The sequence below is a fragment of the Leptosomus discolor genome, chromosome 5 (assembly GCF_034619465.1).
Source record: "Leptosomus discolor isolate bLepDis1 chromosome 5, bLepDis1.hap2, whole genome shotgun sequence".
Lineage (NCBI taxonomy): Eukaryota > Metazoa > Chordata > Aves > Leptosomiformes > Leptosomidae > Leptosomus > Leptosomus discolor.
In genome coordinates this window covers 6149466-6176862 of record NC_141395.1, presented here as the reverse complement: position 1 = coordinate 6176862, position 27397 = coordinate 6149466, and the positions used below count along the sequence as shown (strand labels likewise).

At 36.3% G+C, this 27397-nt stretch overlaps 1 protein-coding gene across 1 annotated transcript in view; it reads right to left on the bottom strand.

Annotated features, from left to right (window-relative positions):
• LRP1B (LDL receptor related protein 1B) overlaps positions 1 to 27397 on the bottom strand; it is a 578117-nt gene that overhangs the window by 95738 nt on the left and 454982 nt on the right. Inside the window, exons 58-62 of the mRNA XM_086465459.1 lie at positions 26471 to 26654; positions 24337 to 24422; positions 20641 to 20763; positions 16664 to 16845; positions 13101 to 13300 (exon numbers count right to left, since the gene is read on the bottom strand). Coding sequence (XP_086321585.1) covers positions 13101 to 13300; positions 16664 to 16845; positions 20641 to 20763; positions 24337 to 24422; positions 26471 to 26654 — 775 coding nt within the window. The remainder of the gene's footprint in view (positions 1 to 13100; positions 13301 to 16663; positions 16846 to 20640; positions 20764 to 24336; positions 24423 to 26470; positions 26655 to 27397) is intronic.

Here is a 27397-nt window from a genome sequence, read left to right as displayed (position 1 = left end):
CCACAATGATTGATTCGTAAATTATGATTTTTCATCACTGAATCACCCTAATTATGGGCAGGGCTGAAAAGGCAGATCAGAGCAGCTGAGTCTGCCATTTTTAACCAGCATATCCTTAACACCTTTACCTTGGCTCGTTAGATGAACATAGCTTCATCTTTTTACCTGGAATGTGCTTAGAGTTGGCAAATCTGAGACTCCAGTTGGAACATTTCATAGTTCACTGACAACTGGTGACTGATACTGAGAATATGGCATGACACCTTTGCCATTCAACTTTGCATACAATGGTCTTGCCAATAGTGAACTCCAGGATAGGGTATGTTGCCTCCTGGTCTAGGACACCTTGCTTCTCAGACCTTACACCCTTCTTGTATGTTTAATAATATATACCACAGCCATCATACTGAAATAACAGTATGATATTTTAAAGAGCTTCCTAAGATTTCTGAGAAATTAGTCAAAGTGCAAAAAAATCTTAATTTTGGCACTTACTACATAGGCAACTTTGGCATGGTTCCTGACATAGTATAGTACCCCCAAGAAAAACTCTTACACTTTCCACTACTTATAGCATCACACTGTGAATAGGGGGTCTATAAATTGGAAGTGAATCACTCCCCATGGCAATTGTTGCTATACTGTTCCTCCGAGTGAGGAAGGGAAGAATTCTTGAAGTACTATTACTTTGAGTTTTGCCACCAAAGTAACAAATCAAGTTCAACAAAACAAGAATACAGAAACTGTAAGTACAGGAATTTCCATCGTACTGATTCTTTTCCCTCTTTCCTCTTTTTCCTTATTTTCTCACCACTGGATTTCACAGAATAAACTGCAAGAAAAACCTCCTAGATCTGGGAAATCACCCAAAGGCTAGAGCAGGATTTGTCTGTCCACTGGAAGACCTCTGTGTATTATCACTTAATTAGGTCAACTACTTGCATGTTAATCTTATCCCTACTCTGCTCTGGAAAGAACTAAATAATTCCCTTGGAAAGGAAAATAAACTGTAGACTAGACAACAGTACCCAGCTTCACACTAGATCTCTAGTCCTGCAAACTGTGAAACAAACCCTGCACCTAGTCACAACTGAGCCTAAGCATTCGCGTCCCAGTCATTACCTGTTTTCTTTTTCTTACGTTCTTTTGCTTAACGTGGGTGATTTAGCTTGAACCTCCTTGAGAGGTTCCTTAAGTTCTGCATACATCCTTAATAACGATGAATTCAACTTAATACTGTTCCAGAAAAGGCACGTATCTCTAATTTTAATTTTAAAATGTGAATGATCTTAATAGGGAACACTAATTATCATACTATATGCTTACTACCAGATTACTTCAATTAATTAAGGAGGCATTGAATTTACAGATTCATGTCATCTGGAAAAAAGGAAATTACAATTCTGAATTATTTCAAAATCTGTGTACATGCCTGCTCTGTGAAAGACCTTTTCATTTGAATCACTATCCAATATTTCAGCAGATCCCTGAAAAACTGGACACTCAGCCTTCCACCATTGCCACTCTTCCCAGTTCGCTACTTCACTGAATTTAAGTCATTTAGTTGCTTTATTTTGCTATTATATTTACCATGGGATTTTGAGTACATCTGGGTACAATCCATTGTGTTATCTTTATACACAGAGACTTAGGTATATTAAACTCGGCACTTTTTATTTTAGGTATATTATAAATGTTTGCTATTGAAAGTTTTACTGTAACTTCTAAGTCATGTGATTGTGCCACATAACAAAAATTAAAAGACAAGCAGGAATTGCTTGTCCTTCAAAACTGCAGGAAATTCCCCACTGATCCTAAAGGGCAGTTTCGAATGAGAAACACAAACCAGGCTGACAGAAGAACTAGGAAGGAACAGCAGAAGGAAAAGAAACCTGCTACTTTAAGTGAAACTCTGAAACTATCCATAAAGCAATTTTTTAAATTTTTGCCTGACTTCTGGAAAAATATTTGTTTGTATAACTTATGACCTTTGCTGCTACTTTTGACATCAAACTAAAGATGTGAAAGGTACCGCTCCAGTCTTTCTACATAAAACAAATGCACTTTTGTCTGTTTGCTCTTACTCTGACCACAGTTAAGATTAAAATCAGAATAAATGGGCATGTTAAAGCCTTAATGCACATGAAGAGGAAAATTATTTTGATTTCATCTTTATTATTCCCCACCAGTGGAAAATGTGTCTAGCGGCCACCCTCTCTTTGGCCACCCAGGAATTACAAGCAAACACCATATCCTGAGTATAGATGGATAAGCAAATGCTTACTTTTGTTTCTGTGCATGTTTGTGGATTGCCATAAAATTTATCCTAGCTTCAATGGATTCTGTCTACACCAGAATCCAGATGAAACTATATCCATCAACTAAAGAATCAGGAGAGCAACACATACTGTCTGAATTGTCTCATCACACATTATTAATAGGGAAGCTAAGTTAAATGCATGGAGTAAAAATGTTAAATACTACAGTTAGAGCACTGCATTTAAGAAAATTGTTCATTGACTCAAGTACATTTTTCTTTGTATTTTTTTTTTCTTTTAAAGCAATTCTGTGAGCATCAGGTTTAAAAGCTTAAATCTTCCAATCATCTTAAAAAAACCCCACAATATCAAATACAATGGAACAAATATTATACTCTTTTTTTATGTTCTTTAAAAGAAGTATGACAGAGTGTTTCTAAAAACTGGATTTTCCATTACCACCACATACTGGTCAAAAGTTGAAAGTGTCAATGGTTTAAACACTTGCAGATTAGGGTTGTAGTTTGCCTGCCACCATCTCTTATTTCTGAGAACATTATCAGTTTAATGGGCTTCTGTGTAAAAGCCAACTTTTCATTAAGTGATGCTCAACACGAACTTGATCAGAATTCTTTCAGAAGTTTGCACTGTTTACGGCTGTAAAAGTTGTATGTATTCTGTTGTGATTATGAAACTCAGAGAAAGTTATTAAAAAAATCAATCAAGGAAGCAATAAATGGACTGCTAAAATAGTACAAATAAAGGTAAATAAAAATCTACATAAAATAAAACAAACAGAAAATAAGTACAGCATCACTGAAGATAAATATTTTTTATAAAATTCTAAGTTGACCATTCTTATAAAATAAGAATTAATAATAATTACATAATATAAAAACTCTTAGAAAATACTTCTAAGCTGACCACAAAACTCAAATGTATTTTCTTGCAGTTGACACATTTGTATAGAATGAGAGAAGTTTCTGAAAACAGGCACTCAATGGCAGCTAATTCTGCTTTACTTTACTGTGTAAGGAACAGTTCTATCATAGCTGAATATTATTTTTCTTTACTTTTTCAGTGTATTATAAACAATGAAACATCAGAACTGTTGACATATAATTATAACATCTACAGTTCACATCAACTACGAATGACCAAAAAAAAGGAACACAAAACTGAGAAGGCATTTTTACATCTTATTTTCTGATGGAACAGTAAAATAGTCTCTCATGCTCTTTATTCTTTGCTTTTGAGGACATCAGTGTTTCAAGCTTTAAAAATTTCAGGCAGTGACAGTTATTGATTTATCATAGATGTATGTAGCAGAAAAAAGACCCACTTTCTTTCTTCAGCCCTTCCTTTAACTTCAAGAGAACCTTAGCTGCATTACTGATCTACCGCTTCATAAGTGACATACATTAGTTATACACTGCAATGCTAATTACTAACCTCACAGCACACATTACAGTGTGAATCACAGTTTTAAAGAGGGAAGCAAGACTAATTGCTCTTCTTTCTTTGGCAAGCACTGTGCAAATGGACTACTTTCTGCAAATTCAAAGTGGAGCCAGGTTAGTCATAACTGGTAAGTACCTCTGCTTCCCCTGCATCACCTATCTGAAAACATTTAATCAAGATGTCTGCTTGACAATCCATCAGTGAGAAAGTAATATATTCTGTTAAACACAAAAATTACATTACACCAACATAAGGGTCAGATCTCAACCAGCAAATTCATGGAGAATTTAAATAGCGATATTTTAACACGGTGCCATGAGAATTGCACTCACAATTACTCTCCAAAATTACCTATTTATTCAATAGATTATTTTTTTTTTCTTTTAAGATTTCTCATAACAATGTCACCCTACGGTCTCTATGAAAATTTCCAAAATCAGGTTAAGTAAGCTGAAGCCCAAGCCATATCCCAAAACACTCAGCAAAATTAACTAATTAAACACCCCACCTGCAGACTACTGGATACTGCTCTAGCAGTCTACAAGTATTTTACTACACCGGTACTTACTACACATGCTTTTTTTCACCCTCATTGTTAGAGCATCAAATCCTCAAATAATCTCTTGTAACCCAGGCGTATTACTTTTCTCTTGAATGAAGAAATCTCAGCAAGTTAAATGAAGTGCAGTTCAATCAGAAAAGAGATAATTGCCCAACCACCATAGGACTCGGACTCCATCAACATGGATGGGCACATGGGGCAGCTGTTATGGTGTGAGTGAAGAGGCCTTTAGCCCCTTCCATAAATCCTTGCCTCAACGGTATTACTCAGCTGACTGCTTCCACAGAGTCCCAAACTGTTATTTCAGCGACTTGTTTCTTACAGCTTACGATACAGTACATCTCAGAACACATATGCCAGTTTTCATAAGCTGCAACATACACTGTATATCACAAAAGTGTAAAAAATGTTTTACTTTGTGCCAGCAACAGAATCTTATTAACTCAAACTGATACTTTGATTTTCAAGACCCTGCTCTTCTTTTTTTCGTGTAGTAAAATGCACTATAGGGGCATATTTAACAACTTAACAACTACAAGGGACAAAAACCCATGGAATGCAAAATCACTGCCCTAAGTAATATCTGAGGAAAAAAATGCACCTGAAATTTGCTTTTGTGATTCCTTTTTCTACCACAGCTTCTTCATACCAGACACGGGCGAATCCCTTGCAATCCCTCCTTTTCTAACAGGCCTTCTGCTGCCACCTCTAGTTCTTTAACAGGATTTAATTTTATACACAAACTGTGGATTCTTTTACACTTTATGCTAATCCCAAACAGTGCTTGACCAAACAACTAGATGAGAAATGTGCTAAGACAGAGAAGGTAGAAAAAGGAGTGCACAGGCCTACGAGAAAGCTGCAGAAAACAGGAAGAAGAAATACAGGTGGGCAGTAAAAGGGAAAAAAAGGAAGGCTTGCAACAGATCAGAAGCAGTAGAAAATAAAAATTATAAGATACTTTAACGTAAATAAAAATGACAATAGATAACATACTAAAGGGAGCTAGAGTGCTGCATGAACTTAAGAGGAGTCACTTATCTCCAAACGAGGGAACATGATTATGTAGACATATAAGAAGCATCCACAGACTTAATATATATGTCTGTCTCTCTCCTGCATTTTGTACTTTGATCCAAGAATATAAATTCATATGCTGTAAGTCATATCTGCAATGTCTACTTTTCTTTTGTGTGAACACTGTTTCCCTTATTTTTTCTGTGTAATTCTACTTAAGCATAAAAAAATGTTAATTTGATTTCAGGGGTGAAAATCCTGTCATCTAGGATTTCTTACCTACAAAATATGCTTACTGAAGAAGTCATACAGAAGGAGTCAAGGCCAGTCTTATTCAGCTCTTATAGAAACATAAATATTTCCAAAAGTAAAAGCAAATCCTCTAACTAAAATACATGAACACAAAAAAGGTCTCATTGTCAGCTGGTAAAATCCATGTGCCAAGAAAAAGTGTTCTGAAAAAGGACAAATGCTGACTTCTAACCAATAAACACTACAAAAATATCTGTACTCTATCATGTCCCCCACGATGAGATTTTCTTTGGCGTTCAGCTCCTGTTCAAACTGAAGATGGCTGATGGTTTCACTTTTGAGAAGGAGATCTGTCCCTTCCCTTTCCAAAAAGAAGGGACTGAAATCTTGCCATGCCCTTGTGCAAAGTCTACTGCAAGAGAAGGGGTGAAAGATTCCTGTCTTGCTCCTCCCAAAAATGCATTCAACCAGGCAGTGCTGGTAAGCAACAGCTAAAGGTAATTAATTGCTCTTAAGCAACTTTTAAAATGACCCCCGTGTCATTAGAGCAGTTTCTGTTTAACAATTTTGGCACTCAAGGACAAAAAATTTACATTGGTGTTCAAACCTTAAAAAACAGACTGCGCTATTTTGCATTCCACTCTCTGAAACTCTTGATTCTCTGAACTGCAATAAAATAAAAATAAAAAGCCTACTGAGATCTTGACTCAAACAGAACCAGTGATAAACTCTTAGGAAGAATTAAGAATCCTCCAAGGATGAACTGCAGCAAGGAACAACACCACTTAATAAGAAAATAGACACTATACCTCCAAAACCAAATAAACTTGGAAATTGCTGATCTTCTCTTGTGCTGCAATTACTGGCCCATACTGTCCTCTTTCCATTTGAACTCCCTTGTAACCATTTATGTCTCATTTTACATTCAACTTGTAACCTCTTCGAGACACAGTCAATACTTTTTTATTTCTGTATAGTGCTTACTCCTGGTACTTGCTCCTTTTGATAATGAATTTGAGGTGCTTATACAATTAAATTAATAACTAACAATGACAATAAAACTATGTCTATTAAGCTTGTCAAAAAGTACATAATTTTGACAGATGTAATTGAAGTATGTTACTTTAAAACACTAACTTTTTTAAAAGATGAGACATTTTATAATCACTATTACTTTAAAAACCTGTCAAACTCAATGAACAGAAAAAAACATTATTCATAGGGTATATACATTAATTCAGTTATTGAAGCCATATTTCACAGAAAAAAAAAAATATGAACACACTAAGGATTATATTACTGGTATTTTTAATACCAATATGTGTACGCATGCATATTTGTTTCTGCAAACGTAATATATACATCACACATCCATACTGGGTAATATGGAAGATACAAGTCCCAGCATTAAGTGGTAGGATATTTTGCCTAGATCAAATCTAGGACTGAAATAGTTTATTGCCCCATTTTAAAATATTTTGTTGCTTTGTTAATTTCACGGTGAGCAGTGGTTTATATGCCAGTTATCCCATAGCAGTGCAGAGTAGCATGCTGTCACAGCAGTGATTAAATTATTCCCAAATTTATATGTCACCATTCGAGTAGAATGACTCGCAGTGTGCTAATGAATTTCAAAGATTCTTCAATTATTTTTTGGATTTACACAGACCATTTACGCGCCTACCAGCCCCTACACCTTAGACTTGTGTCTTGCTGCTGATTTCAATATTCATCCCCACTCTGCCCTCCAAGCCGTTCGTTCATCATCGCCTCTCCATGCTCCTGCTGGGATTGTCTCCTGCCATCATCCAACTATGAGTACATGAACTGCTAAAGCCCCTTTGCTTCATCTCATTTATCTTCTACCGTAACTGCAGGAGTTGTTCAAGACTGTAAGTTTCTTCATCAAAAACTTCCTGGTTTTGATTGCATTGGTATGAACAGGGGGAACTTGTGACACAAGAAAAGCTGTATTTTATGTTCTCCTCTCTGGTTGCTTTCTGACAGGAAAAACTGCATGGAAAGTAATTGCCCATTCGTTAAAATCTGTGATGGGCACATGTTCAGCTCATACGGTGAATGCCTGCTAAGTTTTTAATGAGTATGCAGAAAAATTATTTTCAGAAGTTTATAGTCTAATCAAATTTGGGCATATTATCAAAAGAACAATGGAAGATACAGGAACCAACCTGTTGGCAATCTTCATAAACTGAGCTCCATAAACCGGGGGTTGTGGAACCTTAGACTGATGTAACTGCATGAACTGCCTTTAATATAAGTGAATCTGTGAGTTTTTCCTAAATATTATCCATTAAAAGAGATACAACACAATAAAACAATCAGATTTAGGAAGACGTATGAATTGGAGAATTTTTACCTGAACAATTATGAAAACTGAATCTAGAAAGCAACAGTGGCAGTGAAGTAATTATCAGTTTGTACTATCAGACGTGGCTATAATGAGCAATTCTATAGATTCCTCCAAAGTTGGGAAAAATTTGTTACACTATCAGAACTACTGTTTATTTCTCAGCTGTTGCGCAAACCCCTCTTTTCAGACTTCTCTAATTGTTGAGCTGTGAAAACTGCAGTATAAATCTGGAAGGAACTGGTTTCTGAAATCTCTTAAATTACTCTTACATCAGGACCATTTCCTACATAACTGGATTTACTGTTCTATAAAACTCTGGTGGCAGAGTTAAGAACTAGACACAAATGCGCAGTTTCTGCCTACAAAGCCCTTACAATTAGCAATTTTTGAAATTACCGGAGCTAAAAAGGAAAAAAGGTTATACTCCCCAAAAACCTTGTACTGTTACTCTAAAACCAATTCTGAGGTTTGTAAACACTCAGGCAGATGCCAGTTCTGAAGAAAAGGGTTTTTTCAAATCGAAATACTATAGGAAAGTTTCTCTGTTAAGTATATTACAGCTAAGGAAATAATTCATGAATACTTAACTCATTTGAGGTTCAACACTTTTTGATTGCTTAATTTTCATGCCCCTGTAAGATGAAGCAACAAAGTGCTCAAATTTCGTTTTTACAGTATAAAACAAAGAAGTTGGCACAGTTAAGGACTAATCTCAGCTGAGAGAATCTTCCGTACTTCCTAAACTGGACTATCAGATTCCACTTTTATAGTTTCATTATACTGAAATTCACATCTTCAAAGAGTGTAATGGGAAACCAGTAGGCACCTCTGGGGTTTAAGAGCTCTGAAGGATAGGAAAACCTGCATGAAGCAATCAGATACCCAGGGAACAGCGAAGCTCGCATCTCCTCTGGGCAGTGGGAACCAAAAGCAGCTGTTAAGTCAGACAAATTCTTAAATGTTGGGTTTTTTTCAAAGCTCACAGAAGTAAACCAGCTTAGCACTTAGCCAGATTAGTGCTTCAATGCTTGCTTAATCATTTACTGCGCATAACGTTTGTGAATGCTGCAGTGCTAAATTGGCTAAGCTCTAAAGACAGTTTACATAATCAAGCATTAAACTTCAAATAGATAAGCAAGGTCATTGCTGCCCCTAGTGCCAAGAAGAGCTCCTGAGTACTGTAAGATTTCTGGCCTGGTTAGCATGTTTTCAAAGTTCTTACTAGGACTCTCTTGACAATTATAAAAGACCGTTTCTCTATTGAAATACAGAGGAATTTTACAAGAGAAAAGCAGCAGATGTTCTCTTTTCCTGAAAAATGTTTTAAGATTCTTAAGAAAGAAAAAAATAACGTTGCAAAAAGTGTTAACGCTAAGATCCAAATTTTTAAAATACATGTAAACTCCCACTGCATGGAATAAACACTCCTTGGTTTAGGATGTCAATAATTGTTCTGTTTGTCCTCAAGAAGCGTCTAGTGTAGAGCACAGCACACTGCAGTCTATCTCATACACTAATATCTCTTTATGATGTAAGATTCACCCATTCTGACAAGATACTTATTTGCTGGGTCTTGTGGAATCTCTGAGGCATTTTGCAATACATTCTGTAACAGGTAGTTTAAGATCCCAAAAAACATATTCTCAGCAAAAAGTAACAGCAAGCTAGCTTTACCCTCAAAGGTCACAGAAACAGGTGAAAAAAACACTTAGCTTATGGTAACTAACACTTCAGATTGCATCACTCACATTATTCCCATTCAGACTTTTTTTTTTCTCTGCTCCATGAGTATGTATTTTATGGTCATCATATCTGTGTTTATCCTTCTCCATTTGAAAACAAAAAGGACAGAATAAACTCCATCATCCTTTAGTTAACTCTGACAATACAAAGTGTCTCAAAATGACAAATGAAAACGGACCATGAAATCCACGTGAACAATACCTCTTCAAGAAACACAGTTATCACAAGATATAAAACTGATCTTTCTCATTTAAGTGCTTATCAACATGGAATACAGTTTCTCCTATCAGAAAGCTAAGAGGGATGACAGTTTCACCTCCTCTAAACCCCAGCCACCGAACTCCCCCAAGTTTTCCTTATTAATACGATTAATTTGCAATGATTTTGTCTTCCAGAAATATTTTTAGTCTTTAGTGCTGAAACTTGAAGACATGCAAAATTTATTTGGTAGTTTGTTCCAGGAGAAGGGGGGAGACAGGGAAAAGATTCTGATTAAAGATAAATTGATCATTATGTACAAGCTTTGCAACATTCTCAAAGCACCCTTTGGAGCACCTACAGGCATGTTGCATCTAATTCAGACACCAAGAATTCTATCACTTTTTTGTTAAATCCTCAGAAACTTTTCTATAACTTGATTTTGGTTTGGTAAACACATTTAGAGTGAAGGTCCTGATGACAGAAAGTGACAAATAGTAGCTAAAGAGAAAATCTTCCTCCCACATTATTTAAATACTTCAGGATCTTTCTCCCAAAACATGTTTCTTATTGCTTGAATACTTACACATCATCCATCCTTAAAGAGACACATCCTCAAAAAGTACAATACCAGGTTTGCACAAAGTCACTGTCGCTTTCGGAGCTTGCCTCAGATATTTAATTGGTACTAAATTTTTACAAATTTTCATTCACTAATGGAAATGGTAAAACTACCAGGCACAAAAGCCCACAGAATGTCCAGTAACACTTGACTTCTAGCACTTTCATTGTAGTTCCTAGAGAGTCAGACGTGCTCCTTAAACAGTCATGAACACATTCAGCTGTCTAAAACTAGCAGTGGTGGTGCTCTGTTGAATGAGAATTTATTGTATGAAACACTGTTCTTCACTGGTACCAGCTGTGGCTTTCTAACAGATATCCTTCTCTAGGTTCACATATCCTCAGGGGAAGATATTACTCTGTGAACAGAAAGGCACTTGAAGCCGATTTTACCCACTTGGGCAAGAGAAATCCACAGGCTGGAGACTGAGGAGGCAAGGGACACCAAGGACAAGATGACTGGAATTTTTCAGGCATCTTCTGAAATTTAGTGATAGGAGGACACCTTCTAAGAAAGAAAAATTCTGAAACTTTCAGGTTGAAAAAGGAAATTGAGAAATGTTTGACCACTGCAGTCATGTTAGGGCTAAGAGAGACACACTGGCTATTATTTACTTCTTTCCTTTGAAAGATCCAGAAAGAAGAGTAAGAGGATAACTGTATGAGAACAAGCCAGCAGGACTGCAGCACAGGGAATAACATCAAGAGGAGTACGGAGCTTTTCTTCATCTGTCTGAAAAATAGACTGTCAGCAGGAATCCAGCTGGCACGCTGGGGTATGTCTGGGCAAGTACTGCTTAGGTGAGCAGGTTACCACTGTCCCGTATTCCTTACAAAACCCATGGAAGTTAATGCTGAGTTTAATGGGAACGTTTACAGCTCTCATAGCTATTGCTGTAGTCTCTCCAATTGTGAATTGCTCACTATCTACTTATAACTTACTACTCACGAATACGAGGGCTAGAAAACTCTTTTTTTGTTTATAGAGATTCAATCTGAAAATGAAGTAGTTATTTCGTGAACTCTGGTTTGGAGAAAACCTAGAGGTACCCAGGGGGAGATCATAGAATCACAGAATGTTAGGGGTTGGAAGTGACCTCGAAAGATCACCTAGTCCAAGCCCCCTGCCAAAGCAGGACCACCTAGAGTAGATCACACAGGAACGCATCCAGACGGGTTTTGAATGTCTCCAGGGAAGGAGGCTCCACCACCTCCCTGGGCAGCCTGTTCCAGTGCTCTGCCACCCTCACAGTAAAGAAGTTTTTCGTCACGTTAATGTGGAACCTCCCGTGCTCCAGCTTGTACCTGTTGCCCCTTGTCCTGTCATTGGCCATCACCGAGACGAGCCTGGCTCCATCCTCCTGACACTCGCCCTTTGATGTTTATACATACATAATGAGGTCACCCCTCAGTCTCCTCTTCTCCAAGCTCAAGAGACCCAGCTCCCTCAGCCTTTCATCATAAGGGAGATGTTCCACTCCCTTCATCACTTTTGTGGCTCTGTGCTGGACTCTTTCCAGCAGTTCCCTGTCCTTGAACTGAGGGGCCCAGAACTGGACACACTATTCCAGATGTGGTCTCACCAGGGCAGAGTAGGGGGGAGAAGAACCTCTCTTGACCTACTGAGCACACCCCTTCTAATACACCCCAGGATGCCGTTGGCCTTCTTGTCCATGAGGGCATGTTGCTGGCTCATGGTCATCCTGCTGTCCAATAGGACCCCCAGGTCCCTTTCCTCTATCCTAAAAAGGCCCAAATGCATTAAGTTTTACCAGGACAGCAGCAGTTCTGAGGTTTGGGTAAAGCTTGTGGAAAGGAGCTCGAGCAACAGTTTCATCTCAAAAATAAAAAAAAAAAACAACAAAAAAACCCCCTACACACCAATATTGAGTATTTCATATATTTGAATTACAGTGAAAGATCATTAATTATACCATTTGGAATATGAGAACTATTCATCACAGTGTAAAACTTTATTTAAATACTTTATAGATAAAAGATACTAACTTTTTAATTATCTGTCAGGTGCCAAGCAGAACACAGGGATAAAGATTACTTCACTACATACGTATTTCAAAAGTTGTTATTTTTACCCATCTACCAGGGAAGGCCCAAATTACATTCGCAATACCAGTCTCCTTATTGACTCATGCTGAGCAGACTAACGGGCGTTTCCAGGCTCTCTCAGGCTGGAGAAAATGCTGCTTTTAGCTGTTCCGACACGCGGCGCACAGGACATACCCCTTCAACCGCCACGTTTCAATGGCTGTGTAACTTGGTCGAGAACATGTGCTGCAAATATGCACTAGAGCACAGACTTGACAGGGCAGCCTCTGATTGCTGAGTCTGCTCCTACCCAGAGTTTCTGTTTTCATTTGACATTTTTTCCATGGACATATATTACTGTAAGTTATGCAATTACTCATATTCATAACAGAGAAGGAATACAAAAAGCAACTTTGAAGATCTTGATTAAAAGGAAACAATGTATCAATAAAAGTTGCAAAAATGTTTTACAGATTTACATAATTACGCATAACATGCAAAGCATTTTCAATTTAAAAATTATCAAATAGAAGAAAACAAATCAAAAAAAGAAAAAAAGCTGTTGACCAACCTTTATGTCTATGAGATCCATCCATGTCAGAAAACTCAATATGATTTTCATCAGCCCAGTACAGTCTGTGGTTGACATAATCTATTGTAAGAGCCATAGGTCTAGATATCTGTGTTTCTATGACAACTGTTTGACTGGAGCCATCCATACCAACACGGCCAATGTGAGGATATTCACAGCAATCAATCCAGTATAAGTATCTATAAACCAAAATGCAACAGTTGCTTTGTTTAGAAATGCAAAAATAATAACAATAAATGATTAATTTATTTGTTTGATCTCAACAATATATCATAACGTTTTCATTCTTCAGACAGGTTTTCGGATTTTTCTGGACCTGTCTGTAAATGAGTGTGCTAAATGTAAAGGGTCTGAACAGGAGAGTCCTCATGTCAGATGTGATGTCATCAAATTAATTATGGACTAGTAAAAAGTGCATTTAAATTGCTTAGTCTTGATACCTTAGAACTTGAAGTTCTGCCTGGATTCGGTTTTGCGAATCTCTTACCCTGCAAAAATGGCATCACTACTAAACTTATGGCAAATATTCTATTACAGTTACTTTTTTTAATACACATATTACAAAACCTTGTTTTCTTGTTAAAAATAATACAATGCAAATTATCTTACTTCAAGAAGTACTAGTTCGAAGACATTACAACAGTTTCTCACATAAAGGGCTTAAAAATGGGCAAAGCATTGAGAAAGACTGTTGGAAAGCTGAGCAGCAACTTTCTCTTCAATACGCTATTTAGCCGCGAAACAGAGCATGTTTGGGGTTTTTCTTTGAAAAAAGGAAAAGTCCTATTATTTAGCACAAGAGTGTATGTTGCTATTGTTGTATGCCATTACTTAGAACCTCAGGACAGATCTTTCCAGCTGGGAAGCTGATATGCTTCTACTCCACAGGTTTTGGGCAGGCTCTCAAACCCTGCAGAGGCAGCTCATATTCTTAATAGCCACCTGGAATACTATTTGTGTGCAGGAGAAAACGGTGGCCCTAAGAACAGATATAGGTATCCTGCAAAACACAGGTGCAATATGTTGGCACTGAGCCTGCTCCACATAAGCAGTAGAGAAAGGGAACTTTCTCCACTGACTTCAACAGAGAACTTTTTCTTTGGAAATGTACCATTACTGTTGTATGTCGTCAGCAATATAGTTGATTTTGCATTTCTCATTTGTGAGAAAAAACCCAAGATACAACTAATACTATTTCAAACAATAACTCTGAATTTGAAATGCAAACAGAGTTTTTATTTCCAGCAGCTTTCCGTATTAAAATAAAGAAACAAATATATTTATCAAAAAACCCCACCCCAAACCAAACCAAACGAGCTTGGCCTCAGAAAGCTAAGTCTGTACACATACTGTGCAATGAGCAGGAGCACAGTAAGTTTATTATGCCTTTGTATATCTACACCTCCCTGGAAGACTGGGATTCTCTGTACAAACTTTGTAGAACTGATTTTTGCACACAGAGAACATGTCCTTGATATCCAGGCAACCAGAGAGGGATACTATGTGTTGGTATCTTGAATACATTGAACAAATGTTTACATCCTCCCTGCCAAATTTTTCAGTGAAGAAAGGGTACAGTTACAAGAAAATTCAATACTAGTTCTAAGAACTGGTAGAAAATGGCTTTTCTCTTAAAAATAATGAACTAGTTAGGTGACATTTCTCAGCTAGGAAGTACGCTGCTTTTCTTTGTTAGAGAATCCAGACCAACTCAACAATTTTCTCTTGTCACTGACATTGGAGATGATTACTTGAGCCTTAGGATTCAGAGATGGAAAAGAATCATTCATTGGCCATGGTACTATAGGAGTGTTATGAGACACTACAATAGCTTTATTCATCCAGTTTAGGCAGAAGTATCCTCGTGTTCCACAAAACAGAAAGCAATACATACGGAATTCAGATCTGAAAAGACATAGGGCAAACTTTCCATAGTCTATAATTTATTTATTGAGGAACTAGACAATAATTTCAGTATTACTATTCAGAAGTGTTACTTTTCTTAAAGATCATATGCAGCATAAATACTTATTTAAGAGAATTCTTTTGGTTAGAAATTCTCCAGGTTTTAATGACTTTCAATTAAACGTACACTGATGTGACAGGGGTCAGTGTAATATAGATGATGGTTTAGTGGTAAGTTGAGAGGCCTTTGTTTATGAGGCATTAACTGCATATTGAGCCATACAGACCCAGTGACTCAATGGCTGTGGCGTAACACACGTTGTCACATAAACAGGAAATATCTCAATGGTTTTATGCATTTTCCATTTCAAGAATATAAAAATCTTTCTTCTTCTACCATCCAAATTAGCTGCTGGCATGAAATAATGAGATAGTTTGAGTCTCTCTGATTTGGTTTTGATCAAATAGAAATGGGTAGGAAGTTTCTGTTTAAAAAAAGAACAACAAACAGAAAAAAGTAAAAAGCACTTGTATCTCTTGGGGTTTGACAAGATGACTTTCAGCCATTCCAACCTCAATCATTCTGTGATGCTCAGAAAATCAAATATTAAATAAACTTGTTTATGGAAAGATAATTTCTTTTCTTTCTTTCTTTTTTAAAATCCATAGCATTAGGTTAACCATCTCAAGGACATATGTTTTATGGGAAAAATTATAAACTTTTAAAATTACAGTAACTGTGAGAAAAAAAAAAGTCCATGGATCCTATAGCTCTCACACCAGTCAAGAAATCAAAAATGGCAGTGGTGCTCAGAACTGCAGCCACAATACCAGCACTGATCTATCGATAAATAAATTCTAGAGTCATGCAATAACTAATAGAATTAGCAATTAAAGGTACCAGCTAACGAACGACTTTACCTAGGCAGCCGTCACTTCTTATCACTGTTGTTGCAATACATTTTTCAAGCATATCGTCTCAAAGTTCTGAGAACTAAAGTTAGAAACTAAGTCTCCTAAAATAAACCCTTTGTATCCTAATAATTAGTCAGTCCACTTATTAGACTTGTTTGAAAATCAGAACTTTAACTGTATAGACTAAAAAAGGCAGAACCTATCTTCAAATTACGTGTGATTAAATACTTTTACTCTTTGAATAATGTGCAAAAAACGTCAAAAAAAAGTCTTCAAATATGTGGTAGCTGAATGGCTTAAATTATTTTGGAAACTAATAAACACAGAAAAGAGTGCTGTGCTAACAGGACAGTGCAGTACATAAATGAAAGAAAATGTAAAAATTTACATAATATGAACTTTCTGTTACTTTGTAACAAACTTTTAAAATGATAAGATATTTTTTGAAATATCTGCTTTCCTCCTACCAAAAGAAAACATTTACAGAGTAGTAAATATAACAAAACACGTTTTAGTACCTGCATTCCTCTATTATACCACTTTTATACATAATAATGATATGGTAAGCATTGGTATTGCGTTTTAGACTACTGATATCCAGTTTAGCTGAAAGTTAAATAATAAAGAACTAATTGTATTTCCTATCTTCTGTTTTTATAAAAAAAGATTTAAATATCAAATTAGGATTAAATATGAATTACTGCAAAATGGCTGCTTCATACCCAGCTTGAGGATCTAAGGACAGATCTCTAGGAAACTTCACTCTTTTGCTCACAAGGACGGTAGGGTATAAGCCATTGAGTTTAGACACCTCAATAATTCTCTTTTCAGTATCAGACCAATAGAGATTCTTCCCAATCCAATCAACAGCCAGTGCATTGGGGACAGCTGTATTGTGGACTACCTAGAAAAGCAAAAATTACATAAATTATTCATGTAAATACTCGGAAAAGGAACAACAATTCAAGAGTTACTAATACCAGAAGAGAGAGGCTGAAGTAATGACACTTCTTAAGTGATTAAGACAATGTGACATTTTCCTTAAGGTAAGGGACGATGGGGAATGTTACGATGTAGTAAATACCAAGTTTCCAACTTCCCTGCATTATGTACTAACTGTTAAGAATTTTGTATCCTTCCTTTTTTGTCTTAAGTTTCTAATTTTCCTTTCATTCCTTCCTTTTTTTTTTAATTTAAAAAAAACCCAACCTCCCTTTACTATTCTGTTTATTTTTCACAGAACTGAATGATGAGGCTTCTCTCCCCATAGCATGCCCTCAAACACAACTGCTTATTAGCTCACCATGTCTCCCACCAGTCTACATCCGCATATATTTCATTTTAATATCACAGTAGTGCCATATGTCATCATGACAGATAGACCATAAGGGCACTCAACTCAGGCAAACAGAAAAAGATTACCTAGTTGGAAAGTAAATACTGTGCTCTCATTTCCAACATTCATGTGGTAGAAGAATGAGGAATTTTTCTAAGAATTAGTTAAATTGCAACAGGACTATGTTATTAAGGAATAAACTAAGAGACAGAAGCAATTTAGTGACCTACTGGAAAGCCTGTGCTCTACTGAGAGGGATGTGTTATTCTCACAATTGACAACTTCAATAATTCTGCAACTCGAACAAACGCCTCTAGACATACATGATTACAAATCTCGTCATGATTGTATGACTCAATCTCGCTTGGCTAGGAGTACTTCTTGTTAAGCGTTGAGTGACATTTGAATATTGCCGATCATTAGAGCCCAACTTCTTCTAGGCTTAAAAATTCTATTCCTGATAAGGTCTATTCTGAACCTGTTTTCTTCCTGATGAGGTCCTGATTAGGTCTGTGCAACTAGAACTTAAGAAAAAAAAAATCGGAAAGAGCAGTACTTGAAAATATTTGAGATTTCTTAAGTACTAATAACGGGTTTATTACTGTAGCATACATCCTAATTTATTGTCATCTTCACCACTAAAAGCATGTGCAATGGAGTATAAACTTTACACGTAAAGATGATTATGTATAACTGAATGTGTTATTTTTAATTTTATTTACCATTTGAAGAAAAGCCTTCAAGATAAGAAGGGATACTGTGAGACACTTTAAACCAATTTTATAGTTATGAATATGTAAAAAACACTTTAAGGTTATTATGTTATTTATCACCTTATAAAATATTTTTTAAATTAAATCCAGGCAAGCACCAATTTTTTAATATAAATAGAATACATTTTCTAATACCTTCGCACTATCAGCTTCACTGGTTTATTAACGTGTAATTCCAGCAACCACTGCACTGTAACAAGGGACATTTCATGCAGAAGTGGATAGCTCTGCAAACTTAGATAGCAGTTTAGCTACACTACCTAGAAGCATCAACGTAATTAGTCTCTCTTTGCTGACAACTCTCCTTTGGAGAGTCACTTTAAGCCTACTCCAGTCACTGAGATCACTAGTGTGACATTTAATGCACACAATCCAGCTTACTACAGCATTTTCCAGTAACAGATTTCATTTACATCTACAATCCTATACATAAAACCTTTTGTTAATGTTTGAACATGTTTATGTGAAAAAGTTGTTGCTTATATTGTATAAATATCCCCTCCATGATCAGATGCAGAAGAAAAATGAGACGCCATCAGGCTTCCCAGAACAAGAAAGCTAGAGTTGATATGCTGAAGAGATGCTATCTTCTAAAAGGGAAATCCTAGGTAACGTATCAATAGCATCATTTACACTAACAGTACTTTTATTTTTAGTAACACAAGAAGTACGAAGGAAATAAAATAAATTCATACATCAAGTGAAAAGGCTGTCAATCATAAAACCTGTCTTTTATGACGAAAAAAATGTTAAAGAATTTAAATAGGTTTGCTGGGAAACTAATTATTTGCATCATTAAATATGGGCTATGTTAACCTATTAAAATCCACGTCGAAGAGACAAAGTTATCATTTGGTGCTGGATAAAAGATTACTGACAGAATATCAGTCAGTTACAACATATAATTATTGATAAATTTTTGCATACATTTTCAGAAGCTGAATCTGGGCCAAGTCTTTCAGTGAAAAAAAAAATTCTTATGAAAAGTAAGTGCACTTATTTTCATAATTTTTGCGTTCAATTTGTATCCTTTTTGTTTATTTATACTCATGAACATGACACTGATTCTGTAAACGGCAAAATATTAATGAAGGAACAATGACCCTCCATGCCCCCAACCTATTTTTCTTCTTTTGTTCAAATTTCGGAAACCATTCCTTAAAAAATGAAATTATTATTACTTTATTAGAAAGCAATAGGAGTTTTTTTGTACTCTCCCACGTGGCAACTACAACTTTTTGACTGGGAAAAGTTCTTTGACATCTTAAAACAGTTAAGACTAGAAAGAAAAAGTCTGGGGTCGTCCCCATTCCTGAAAATTTTCCCGAAGATAACAAGACACAGATTCATCCAGAATGGACAAGAAGTTAAATAGGAGGCTTTGTAAAATGTTTAAAGACCATAAGGATCATTCAAAGACTGAATGGACTTTGAACCCCACACTTGCCTGTCTCTTATTTTTTTGCAGGAAAAATCTTTGCAAGGATTCACTAAGACTTTTGAGTACATGCTGGACTCCAGTTTTACCCCACTGGAATCAGTGTCATAACTTAGATTCACAGAGTCATTCAGGTCGGAAAAGACCTTTCAGATCATCAAGTCCAACCATCAACCTGCTCTACCAAGTACACCCCTAAACCATATCTCCAAGCACCACATCTAAACGACCTTTAAACCTCCAGGGATGGTGACTCAACCACCTCCCTGGGCAGCCTATTCCAATGCCCGACAACCCTTTCAGTAAACTAATTAACTTATTAATAACTTATCCTCATTCATACTTTTTTTAAGTTCTAAGAACAACTATTTCCATGATGTAAGGATGTAAACAAGGTTCACTGATACCAGTCAGTTTCAAACCTCAACCCTCAAAACCACTAAAGTTGGTGTGCTCTGAGGATGTGCACTCCATGTACTAAGCTGTAAACGAAACCCAGAAACTTCCTTTCTGCATAATTTACTGGTGTACAATGAGGGAACAAAATTCACAGGATGTGTTACTGCTTATTTGTTCCATGTTTAATAAGGTCAGATATAAAAGAATAAGCAATGAAGAATATCTTACTGCTTATCACAAATTCTGGAAAATCGTTCAGGTAAGTCAACAAATATGTTTACAGTGGATTTGTGAACTTATTCCACTACAGATGTGGAAGAGGCTGTGCAGAAATGGGAGCGCATTTTTACCCTGGATTATTCACAGCAAAGACATTGAGTTATTTTCATTGAAGTGTAGTGGAGGTAAGACAGAAACAACTCAAAAGCATGGAAAAATTTATATGAAGAAATAATACATTAGTGTGTTTCCACAGCTTATACCTAATTACATCTCTTTTTAATTTGGCATCCTGTAAACCACACTGAACTGTCAATTAAGTCATAAGAAATTTAGTTCATAAATACAGTCCTTTTAGTCCCTGTCTCTACTTCAAATAAGATACAAACACAATCAAATTTTACTAGGACTTGCTAACTCATGCTGTGTTTGTACGCATATACCAAACCCTCAGAATCTGGGTTAAAAGCATGAAGGAGCACTTCCCAAAATTTAAATTTAATTCTACTAGTGACATTATTAATCCCCAATTACCTTGATGTCACTTCCATTTAAACACATTCTGTTTATGCGACTGCCATTCGGTCTGCTGGAATCAATCCAATAGATGAACTCTTCTCTATAGTCAAAGTCTATTGCAATCACGTTGTTCAGCCCCTAAAAACAGAAAAAAAAAGTCCATTTATTCAAATATTTGAACACGAACTGTTGGGTAGCATTCAGAATGCAAAATACATTGCATGTAATATCCAAAAATGTTTTATTTTACTGATTGCATATTTTTGAAGTACCTCTCTTATTTTTCCATACATTACTTGTAAATAATCAGAATAAGATAAACATTGTAACAGAAATAAAAACCAGAAAAGATAGAAAACAACTATCTCACTGAAAAAATGCAGATGATATGAAACTAAATGAAGCTTCTGCAGTTTTCTTTCCTATTATTAAAATGAACTTCAGCAGTAAATACTTCAACTTTTGCTCAATTTCTGTGTTAACTGCTACCTTTAGCACTACTTTGGCAAACTAGATGACGTTCGTTTTGTAACAACAAACTCAGAAATAGCATAAAACTTATCATCTTAATGAATATACTTCATTATTAATATAAATTAATCAGGAATTTATAACTGTGATGTTCTAAAAAGCTTTGATTTTAATTCCTGAATAAGGAGGTTTAAAATTTTTAGATGATATATTATAGGTACTGTGTACATACACATATGTATACACATGCACACAGAGGTACATAAAGTGCAAAAGTTAAGAGACCCAGCAGGCATTTGGATGTCTCCTGTGGCTCCAGTTACTGAGCCAATAGACTGTAAGAAGGAGTGCTGATCAAATCTGAGGTACTCCTCCAGGTTGGAAAGAGCAGTCATATAATATTGGCTTTTCATCCCAAATGGCAGAGAAGAAAGGCAGGTATTCCGTTCAGATGACGGCTCTTATTTCCTTTTCTGAGCATAGGAAAGCCTTGCCCATAATCTGCTTAACATTCTGATATGTAGTGAAATCAGAATTATTCTTAATATCAAAGTTGCTGCAAATCAAAGATGGCGCAGCAGCGGTAGGAAAAATGGATGCAGCTTGCACTGCTTTGAAAAGCGCAAGATCAACTGGTTAATCGATCCCCTTATCAGCCCAATGACATTCTAGTCTCAGGTAGATCAGCAACTTCCCTCGCTAATGTAAGTCACAGTTGTAGAGGGGATGTGCTGCACTGGCCAGCTCTAAGCCAAACAATATTTAATTGTACAGAGGCAATACATTGCTTAACTACCAACTACTAGTGCGACAGCATAAATCTATCTTCTGATCAAAATGTAGAGGAAAAGAGTGCTTGGGCTGCACAAACCATCATTAAAGAAAGCCTGAAACAATACAGCGCTGGAGGACCACCCTCATTTTCAAAAATCACGTAACCATGCATACAGTGTTTTAACAAAACCAACTGCAGCTCTGTCAGTCATAACTGTGCTGCAAAACACTCTCCTGTCTCTTTTTCTACTATTAGTCTAAGTGCATCTACAGATAAACCCCCACCCCAAACTCTTAACAAAGGAGACAACAGATGAATGAATACAAAGACTACCAAATATTTATAAAATTCTAGAAATCAAAGTCAGTAACTTGTGAAAAATTAGCCTTTTATCTACATATTCTACAACACCGTAAAAGTTTCTGAAGTATCCAGACTAATAAATAGAATCGACTGCCTGCAAGTTTTTGGTTTCAAGTGTTTTCTTTTGCATCATTTCAGTTACAATGTTTATCAGAATATCAACTGCCTGTAAAATTATTTCTGTACATCTGCAATAGAGTTCTTTGTCCAGACAACATCTCCTCTTCATGATCTACTTATCACTTTTAAGTCCTCCTAGCATAATTCTTTTCCATTTCTCATGTAACTTGCTTTTAGAAGGAACAGGGAAGACTTCAAACAGCATCAGCTGCATTAGTCTCTCATCTTAAATGTGTGGTGGTGTTTTTTTCTGTTATGTGCAGCACACGGTATCCTAGGCTGTAATTTGTGTTTCGAGGTAAAAATCACAAATAATTTGGAGGAAGATTCTCTCTATCTACTCTGTCTATGGCAAACCTAAGGATTTTGATGACTACGAGTGAAGGAAATGGAAGGCAAAGAACATACATGAGACAATTCAAACAGTTGTACTGTTTATGTGTATTTGAAAAAAAAAAAAAAAGAGAGGAAAAAGCTGGCACGGAACAACTCAGAGAAGACTGAACGAGCTCCTACTTTCAGCTCCTTTACTCTGAGTTTTTATGAACAACTGTCAGAATGGCAAAGCACGGACCAAATACACAGAGGAAGGTGGTTTTGCTCCTTTGCCAGAGCAGCTCTGGTATTTGCCTTCATCTGGTAGATGTCTAAGAGCGAGCCGATCCATCATAACATTTCAAGGACAAAAAGACGTCCTTATGAAGAAGACAGCCCCCCTGTTCTGCTGGTATAGCTCCCTCTTTTGCTTTCAAATCTGGGTGCTTTTGAAAATGCCGTATTTGTAGGACCAAAGGCCAGCAGGTTCAACAGCAGAGATATTTATTAGACTAGTGAATTAATGTGACATGGAAAACACAGATTCTCTTCAATGGCTGGAGCTACGTGGTCTCTAACGTACTAAAGAGGAGTCCGTTAAATTCAAGACTAACGAAGCTCTGAGACAATCTGGCAGCACCAACCATAGAGGAAATTTACTGTTGCTCCCCTCTTTTCACAGGCTTCTATTAATAGATATACCAGCAAAAGAGGCGAGAGGCAGTGAGATGTAAATGAGAGGTAGTCAGAAGGATTTCAGAACAAACAGACTTTAACATAACGCTTGCTATGCTTAAATAAAGTCAATGTTTAATGCAAGATGGGTTAATTTTGTAATTACTGTTGTGAAGACCTGAGCACCTCTCTTGTGACATTAAGATGCACAGCTTATTGACACAAGAAGTCACAAAAAAGCCTAACGATATTGACTGGCAATAACTGATTTTTCTAGTCTTTCTACAATTGATTAATTAGTACTCAAGGAAACAGATATTTTAAAACATATTTTGGAACTCTAATCTGTGGTAAGTAACTACACTTAGGTGAAGCATAGAAGCAGAGCAGAAACTGCTAAAAATGACAGCTCCATATTTCCTGGGTCACTTTAGTTTTGAAGGTTTTTTTCACAGAAGTAATTTTTTCCTGTTAAAATAATTTAGAGTAATTATTTCAAAAATTAGATTTAGTGAAAGCTGTAAGTTAATGTATTGTAATACAGTAAATCTTGGAATTGTCTGCCTAAACGAAAAAAAAATAGATTTGAATTATGACAGCGAGTAGTCCAAATACATGGCCAAATACTTTTTTCTTTGGTTGATGTTTTTTTCTTTTGTTTTGTTTTGTGGCTGTTTTTTGTTTGTTTGTTTGTTTGTGGTTTTTTAAACTGACATATACAAATTGCACAAAACATATTGTGATGGAAGAGGATCACAAATAACAATTTTTTTTAGTACATCAGAATGACTGACGAAACAACTGCCTGAGCTTTAATCACGTCAAATTCAGGTCAAATAGTCAATTCAAAATATTATAGAAACTCTGAAGATGCTGCAGTTGTTCTATGGTGTGTACAATGCCAATTGTAGGATGACGTTTCTGTCAGTTGCACACTTTAGAAAAGAATAAAAGTATTGAGTTAAACTTAGAGCATGGTACTATGATTATACCTGTTTCAACAAAGTGTAGTTGGATCCATCAGTGCTAATTTTTCTTATTTCATGATGATCAGCCAGAATTAAGAAAGGTTCCTCATCTAAACCCCGGGAGAAAGAATATATTAGACTAGCTTTTACGTTAATTTATGGAAAATCAGGAATACAATGCTGAAATACAGATGGTTTGAAAAATAAATGTTACATGCTCTGATCAATGTTATGGATGAAAGAAATATTTAAAACATTCAAATGTTCCAAGAAAGATCAATGATGCAGTATAAAAATGAACAAAGCAATCAATTAGTATATCTTTCAAAGTAATTTAAATTTTTTGCCTTTGTAATATGGGAACCATACTGTATTTTATTCTAATTTAGTGTCAGAGATTAAATTTGAAATATATTTCATACCACTTTTTTATAATTTCAACATTCACTTTCAAATTATCACTAAGACCTTTATTTGTTACGGTTGCAAACAACCAAGCACATTTTGACCACTGTCTTCTGAGATTCCAATACTCTGAACAGTACAGACATAAAGGAACGCCTATTCGGACAAAGCTTCACATTCTACTTCTGAACTGAAGCCAGATTTGGCTTTTTTACCCCTGCTTTTCTAGTTTATCAAAAAAATATTCCTTCAGATACTCACTCATGCCATCAGTTACTTTGAAACATCTCTGACACTGACACGTGTAATAGCAAATGGAAAAAAAACAGCATAGTTTTAAAAAAGCTATCTTTATTTTATCTCTATTAACAGTGACCTCAGCTAAAATAATAAAAAAAATAAATTACTACGAATAACTAAAAATGTATTAACGGCTTGTATCTACTGCTCATACATTTTGGAATGTAACGGACTGTCCAGCCCGCTCTGCTCTGGTACTCAATACATTGTACCACCTTGCTCGCATTCTATGTTCCACCCTTAAGCCGTTCTCCAGTCCTTAAATGATCCGAGGCACCATCCTGAGCCCTCCCTGACACTGGTCTGTGGAGAGTGGCTGCAATGCTCTGCTCTGTGGTGTAGAGTTCAAGGCCATTCACGCAAGAACTCAGCGCGAGGCCAAACATTCACACGTTGGCACCTCCTCGCAGCACAACCATCCTTGCCACAGCTCAAACAGCTTTGTCATGATCACTTTTGAAGTTTGATATATTACAGCTCCAATAAATTGTACTACGATGTGTTCCAGCTGCCTTTCTCATTGGAGTGATCTACGGCTTCTAAATGTACGAGTGGCTTGCAAGGCGTGAGATAGGAGTAAAGCAAAAAACAGAGACTGTATTTCTGCCCTCTCCTGTGTTTCCTCTGATTCCTCAGGGAAGCACCTGAGACAGGAATGTGACAGAGGTTCCAGTCGTCTTGTCATTTAGAAAGAAAACAGATTTTTTTGGATATTTGAAACCAAAGCACAAACAATTTTGTGCAAGACTGCAATAAAGAGGAGCCTGCTCTAGTCAAAGATTGACTGTACTATGAAGGAAATCCAGCAGAACGCAGTAATGGGTTTTTTGTTTCTTTCCTGTTGACATTTTGCTATTCCTTTCACTGATCTAGCAAAATCCCACCCACTGAAGCACATAAAAATAACACCAGTGGCATAGACAGAGGGGTGAGGAAATACCCAGTGTTCTTATGTATCTTGAACTTCATTGTGTACTACATATAAGACTGGAGCATTTCATATGCTACAGGAATAACAGATTTTGCAATTTCTATTATTTTTTCCTGTTCCTTCTTTTCATAACAGGAAGTTTGAACGACATTATAACATTCTAAAGTTGATGAAATAAAACAGCAGAAGTCTTTTAAGCACATCATAAACATATTATTATCATGTTACTCAGAAGTAGAATTGATGTGTTTTAACTTTCCTAATACTTTTTCTAATAAAGTTACTAATTCAGACTTTCATAATCCACTGTACCTATCCACTACAAAAGATTTGCGCACAATGCATACTAAAAATAGAACTTATTATTACATTCACACATTGAATCACATTCCTATTGTTTACTGAAGAAGTAGTGTGCTTCAAAGTACTTCCCTTTATCTTGCATAAAAGGGTAACCACAGGGCTAAGGTATTTCACAAATTATTTTGGATACAGCTGTGGATTAAAAACAAAAAGTGATACCTGAAAGGGATTTGCAGCCATTTGGGTTATCAGGCTGTATTTCATACCCTTCTGCACACAAGCATTTGTAGGTTCCATAGGTATTGATGCATTGCTGGCTACAGGGAAATCCAGACGAACATTCATCAACATCTACACATGTTTTGCCATCATCCTTCAGCAGGAATCCGGGCCAACATTTGCACTGGGAAAGAAAAACACATACATTCATTTTGAGTTACTCATTGACTCTGTTTGTTATCTTATGTGTTTTCCTCTGAATATGTTAGCATCATAAACTATTCCATGTAGTCTCAGTTTTTCAAGTAACATCTTAATTACATTGCTGTTTATATTGTTTACAGGCAGACATTCCTACATTTCAACTATTGCTGGTGCAATCCTAAGTACCATTCCCTCCCAAATAACCCTTTAGAATGAGTGATTATTCTTTCTTCTTCAACTGAAGTAACACACACATTTTCAACAAAAGCATGGAAAGGATTCTTCCATGAAACTAATGATGGACGGACCCTTTGGAGTTCTTTATTTTCAAGTACATGTGTGCTTTTTTGGTGAAGATACCCAGTTTTTAATAATTTTTCTTGAAGAGTTGATAACATCTAGCATTCAGTGTAACAAATACAGTAAAGTGAATGAGAACTCTTGAAGCTTTTTTTTTATCATTTAAGATTTTTATTGGGGTCTGACGATCACCATGGCAGGCTTCTCACATGTGATGTGAACGATACAAAACACAGCTGGGTAGAAGGGTTTTGAAACAGGGGCATAGTTTCATCAGTGGAAAACTTTGTCTCATGTTCCATCCTGTATTCTCTGATTAGTCTCTGCAAAGACCCATGACATGCTTTCTCCACAACGAAGCTACTTCAACAAGGCTTTTGCTGTACACAATCTAGTCTCCAGCCTTCCAACTAGGACATGGAT